Source organism: Erpetoichthys calabaricus, chromosome 3 (assembly GCF_900747795.2).
Source record: "Erpetoichthys calabaricus chromosome 3, fErpCal1.3, whole genome shotgun sequence".
Classification (NCBI taxonomy): Eukaryota; Metazoa; Chordata; class Cladistia; order Polypteriformes; family Polypteridae; genus Erpetoichthys; species Erpetoichthys calabaricus.
In genome coordinates this window covers 252,949,430-252,955,429 of record NC_041396.2, presented here as the reverse complement: position 1 = coordinate 252,955,429, position 6,000 = coordinate 252,949,430, and the positions used below count along the sequence as shown (strand labels likewise).

The following is a 6,000-nucleotide window of genomic DNA, read 5'->3' as shown; positions in this document are numbered from 1 at the left end:
TAATGTAACAAATTGTACCTCAGATGTTGTAAGTTGGTGGAATAAAGGCATAAGTAAAATAGATAAATATGTATTATACACATTCATTTATTTTCAGTTAAGTCATCTGCAGCAAACTTTTATAAATGAGGGTTTCTGATTTTTAGATAGTGCAAACTGTTTCTTCTTCATTGACGTTTTCTCTTGGAGAGCTTTTTTCATTTCATTGAAAATGAAAGCAGCAGCTGCCAAAATATGTAGCTTTCTTATTAATTTTTCAACATTGTGTAAAATAAATGTATAAAGTAACATAAAAGGTTTAAATACTGGTTATTCTTTTACACTAAAATATTACTACAGAGATACAAAAAAAGTAAAATGGATATGTTCTTTTTCTTTAAGGAGATTAAATATTACTGAAGAAAGAAAAAAAAAATTAAACAGCCAAATGGGGCTATGCATACGAACTTAAAAGGTTTAAATAAAACAGAAATATATATTTTATTTTTACTTGGTTAACTTGTGGAGGGTGTATCCTGTAGCAAAGCCCTAACTTTTTTCGTGAAAGCCCGTTTCAGTCAATAAGTCTTATGTGTGTGTTTATGTATGTGTGTATATATATGTAGATGTGTATATGTAGATATGTATATATATGTATATGTATATAAATGTTTATGTGTGTGTGTATATTATATATTATATATATATATATATATATATATATATATATATATATATATATATATATATATATATATATAAAAGACAGCAACACTTATAACAATGACAACACAATTACATTGACAATCATGTTACGTTATTTTTAAAATGTTTCCTTTTTTTTTCATAACCTCTTTAACACACTACTTCTCCGCTGCGAAGCGCGGGTATTTTGCTAGTATATATATATATATATATATATATATATATATATATATATATATATATATATATATATATATATATATATACATACATATACACACATACATGCAGTTTCAATAACATAGAAATCAATATAAACATTAACATCATTATCATATGAGAATATGAAGTAATATATAAGAAGCACATTTCATATAAATATAAATTATTAAACAGTAAAATCTTCTTCTGTAATTTGCTACCGTGGCAATTTGTGTGTCTGTCCAGGATTTTAAATCACCTGTAGCTCGCAAACCGTTTCACCTATTGACTTGAAATGTGGTACACATATAGTACGTCACGTCTACTATCCGCTTTATGGGTGATGATTGTATTACTCTTTTTATCTTTATTTTATTTTATTGTAGAATCAACTCCTATCTGCGCACACCAGGGCGGCCTTGGGCGGATGCGTATGGTGTATTCACTCCATGTTATCGTGCATTGCGCTGTCACTGGTATTTTGATAAAAGAATTTGAACAACATATAAGAAGCGTATAAATTATTAAACAGTAAAACATTAACATTTAAGAAGTAAAGTTAGATTAAGTACTACTGCAGTGCCTTCGGGTATACCTCATTTTTTGTTTGCCCATTACATGCTTAAATGTATACATTTTTTGGTGTACCTACCCGAGAACTTGCGACATATAACCGAGCGTGGGAGAAGCATGGATTTTAAACACGCGTTGAGTTCATCTGCTGGTCTCCCTCGTGGAATAATGTTTGACTAAAATCTACAGCGAGTAAAACGACATTACCTCCTATTTTTTTTTTTACGATCTCTGAGATCTTGCTTTTTTCGGTTCAAGGCTTCATAAGCTCTTTTATGTTGTATGGTGTACTTATCCCAAACCATCATCTTTGAATGTTGCAAGACTTTCGCCTTGTATGTAGATAGGGGTAATTACATTCATTGCATTCCTAGTCTGAATCACAATCTGATTGTATGGGTGGTTACCTGGCACTGTAGGGTTGCCACCCGTCCTTTAAAATACGGAATCGTGCCGCATTTGAGAATGAAATTGCGCGTCCCGTTTTGAATCAATACTGGATGGGATTTGTCCCGTATTTTTTTTATCATTTTTTTTAAAGCAGCGTCTCATGCAAATCATCCCACACGCATTTTATGAAGATGCCTCCTTTCCTACTTTTGATTGGGTAATACTTGATGTCATCGTTAGTTTGATTGGTCTTTTTAACTGTCCAGTGAGGAGGGCGTGTCTTTTAAGTAGAGTCTGCAAAGTGTTGGCACTGAGATGTGGCGTCAGCGCCAGAGTTGAAGCCCCTAACGTTGCGGTCAGCAAGTCGGCTAACATCCGCCATGTGCCGTCTTTCAGTTGCGAGAAGCAGATCATAGAATGGTTGGTTGAAACTGTTGCCCCTAACGTTGCGCCACGGCGTGTGGTTCGTTTATACCTCGTGTCTTCTCATTAAACTTCTATCTCGCGAATATGTTATTGCAATCCGCAGCGGGAGCGTTTCTATAAACTTAATTTAAACTTACGTTTTACACCGTGCTTTGTTTCCCTTATGAAGATGCTTGTATGCTTCACTCGCTCCCTTCTCAATTGTTTAATTAATTTTTTGCTCTTCGCTGTTTGCGGCTCTTCCTTCATTTCCCCCTACTTCGTTCTTTTATCTCGCGAATATGTTATTGCAATCCTTAACGGGAGCGTTTCAATAAACTGATTGAAAATAGTTTTGCATTTACCTTTTTAGTAAAAGGCGAGCTTTTAAGCCTGAGAAATCACCCCGTAAATGCACACGTTTAATTGCACATGTGTTAATATGTATGGTTACACAGTATTAAAAGACAGTGAACAACGTCAGTTACCTTTGTTCCCGCGTTTGATAAAAGGCGAGCTTTTAAGCCTGAGAAATCACCCCGTAAATGCACACGTTTAATTGCACGTGTTAATATGTATGCTTACACAGTATTAAAAGACAGTCAAAAATTAACGTCATTTACCTTCGTTCCCGCGTTTGACTCGTGCTGTAAATCTCTTCCTTGTTTTTAGTTCACGTGATTACGTAGGAGGCGTGATGACGCGATACGTGACTCCGCCTCCTCCATTACAGTGTATGGACAAAAAATATGTTCCAGTTATGACCATTACGCGTAGAATTTCGAAATGAAACCTGCCTAACTTTTGTAAGTAGGCTGTAAGGAATGAGCCTGCCAAATTTCAGCCTTCCACCTACACGGGAAGTTCGAGAATTAGTGATGAGTGAGTGAGTCAGTCAGTCAGTCAATCAGTCAGTCAGTCAGTCAGTGAGGGCTTTGCCTTTTATTAATATGTATAGATAGGTCACATTAAATGCATACATGAATGTAAATATATAAATCAGTTCATAATCCATTTAAACTACCAGATTCTAAACAGAATGTTATATAGATAATATTATATCAATAGATAAAATAACAATAATCCTACATTTATGAAAATGTTATGTCATTTAAAGTATCAAATGATTGGCTTTGTTAGGGATAGGGTGGTAGCCATTTACAACTTTGCCTAGGACAGCAAAGATGCTAGAGTCGGCCTTGTGAATTATGTAAACAAAACTTTTTAACTACAGCTACCATGACCAACAATATTCTTACCTGGACTCCCTGGACACACTCGGTTTCAATCTCTTTGTAATCACGCTCTGAACAAAGAGGGCACGCATGTGCCGTCATCCAGAGAAAGTGGTATGTGCAGCCATCACATGTTCCTTCCGGACACTTGCTATGTTTATTAGAAAGGAAACAAAAATTAGAAAAATTAGCAACTAATTTGAAAGTCATTTTCAACTACAGAGTCCCAGATTCCCAACAGTTATCTGCTGTGGCTTTTAAGCTTCATCATCTACTAATGCACAGAATGTCATAAAGATTGAAATCCTATACCGGGATTACCGGTACCGGGGCAAAAGGAGAACATGCTGTTTGGCAGTGCACTGATGACTGGGGTCACTAATAGTCTGTCCTGCTGTGTTTTATTTTTTGTGACCTCTTTTCATATTTAACATTTGTATTTAGGCAGGTCTCATATGGCTTTTGAAAAATCATTGTCTCTTCATAATTGAAAGTACCATACAGCAAAAAGGTACTTTAAAAAGCTCTCATATAGAATTTTGAGGCAGTTCTTCAACATTATTTTTAGTTTTTAACTTTTATACTGTTTATACTCATACTGTATTTCCTTGTTTTTATTTTCATTGCATAGTTTTACAGTTTGTTAGAATGTTAGTATGGAATTTAGTTTTAAGGGGTAAAGATTTGATGAGGGGTTTACATATTTGGTAACCTCTGCCATTTGATCAAACCATTGGCTTGAAATTTCAAAACATTGCAGTTTAGAGGTTTCCAAAAATGCACATTAGACCAGAACACTCTAAAAAGGTACATAACACATAGGAAGATAAAGCAGCTTATTCAGTTTATATAAACAACCCCTCCTGGAATTTCTTAATTGCAGTCAGGACAAAAAAAAAAAAAACAGGAAATCCAAGATGCGACTTTATTGTGGCCAAAACTGGACAAACACAGACCAAGGAGGAGGAAGTAAACAGCCAAAGGAGAAAAATAAAAAATATTTTTGAGGAAAAATAGCATAGGTCTGACCAAAAAAGTCAATAAGTGCCAGCAAATAAAAACAAAAACATACAGCATACAGCCATCTCAAATACATTTGATGTTCTGACACTTTAAGCACCTCTAAGCAATGTTAGGCCATATGATTACTTCAATGTTTTAACAAATGACACCATCAGGGCCATGACCATTTCCTAGTCTTCAATTGTTTCAATTGAGTTTTCAGTTTCTGGTGTGTCACAATTGAAATGGAAATCACAACTTTTATTATTTTTAATTTTATTTTGTATTTTTTTGTTTTCTTTTACTTTTCTGGCGATCTGGATATTGCATGACAATTATGGCATTATAAAATGATTTTGGATATCATGATGCTGTGCATCACTAGGTGGGCATGGTTACCTACCCTTCATGGGGACATGGCTACATGGCCTTTTCAGCCATCTAATTTAAGACTAGTCATTTAGCCCGTTACAATAATGGGCGCTAGAACAGTAGTGCATAAACATTAGAAGGAACAGTCTATATTAAATGGCAAGAGACTTTGACCTCATTCTTTTTGTTGGTCGTATTTTTCTTTCTTTCAGCCTTTCTTTTGTTGATGTTTACTTGCTGAGCTGACCGTTCCTCGTGGGCTGCCACCATGTATTGTGTGTCTTTAATTTTCTGTGACAGTAATACTGTCTTGTGCGTCCGCTGGCTTGTACGTCCGTAATATACCTTTAATTTTCTCTGGCGGTAATACAGGCGTGCGCGTCTTTAATATGCCTTTAATCTCCTCTAACAGTAATACTGGCTTGTATGTGGCTGTATGTAATATGCGTCACTGCATTGTGTACCTTTAATTTCCTCTCGCAGTAATACTGGTTTGTATCTCCTTAAAATGCCTGTAACTTTCTCTGACAGTAATATCACGCATCGCACCGTGCCCCTCGCATGCGCACTTCACCAGAAGACACACACACACGGACACAGGGATTTTATTAAAGAGGATACTTATTTCACTTATTTAAGATGCTTTATAATTTTTCAAATTTTGTTTAAAAAGGAAATGTTTGTAGTTTGAAAATATTTGTTTTCTGTGTCGTAAATGGATGGGTATCCCGATGAAGGTGAAGTCAACATTACCTGGATGGAAAGTCAACATAATGGATGTTCTCAGTTAGTGTGACAGAAGACCCAGCAAAACTGGCATCACAGCAGAGATGGTTGGGAGGTTCTAACCTGTCTGAGCGGTCAGTGTAGCGGATGGACACTGCTGAGTTGTTCCAGCCAGGAGGGGTAGTGTTCCCTTTCTCAGTTTTGAGTCCAGGGCAAGTGAAAAGCACTGGAGGACAGCATTCCTTCTGGTGAGTCCCCCTTCGGACACCTGCATGGCACCACAGAGGGTCTGCTTGTGTAGGGTTGCCCTGGTGGATTTCACAGGTGCTGCTGGGTGGGGAGTGGCTATTGAGAGATGAGTGCCCTGTCTTCAGGGGCCTGAGTTGCCTCGAAAGCTTGCATATTGTAATCT

The 6,000-nt window shown here is 36.3% G+C and overlaps 1 protein-coding gene across 1 annotated transcript in view; it reads right to left on the bottom strand.

Annotated features, from left to right (window-relative positions):
- Nucleotides 1-6,000, bottom strand: part of elapor1 (endosome-lysosome associated apoptosis and autophagy regulator 1) — a 136,376-nt gene that overhangs the window by 18,636 nt on the left and 111,740 nt on the right. Inside the window, exon 19 of the mRNA XM_028798082.2 lies at nt 3,513-3,639. Coding sequence (XP_028653915.1) covers nt 3,513-3,639 — 127 coding nt within the window. The remainder of the gene's footprint in view (nt 1-3,512; nt 3,640-6,000) is intronic.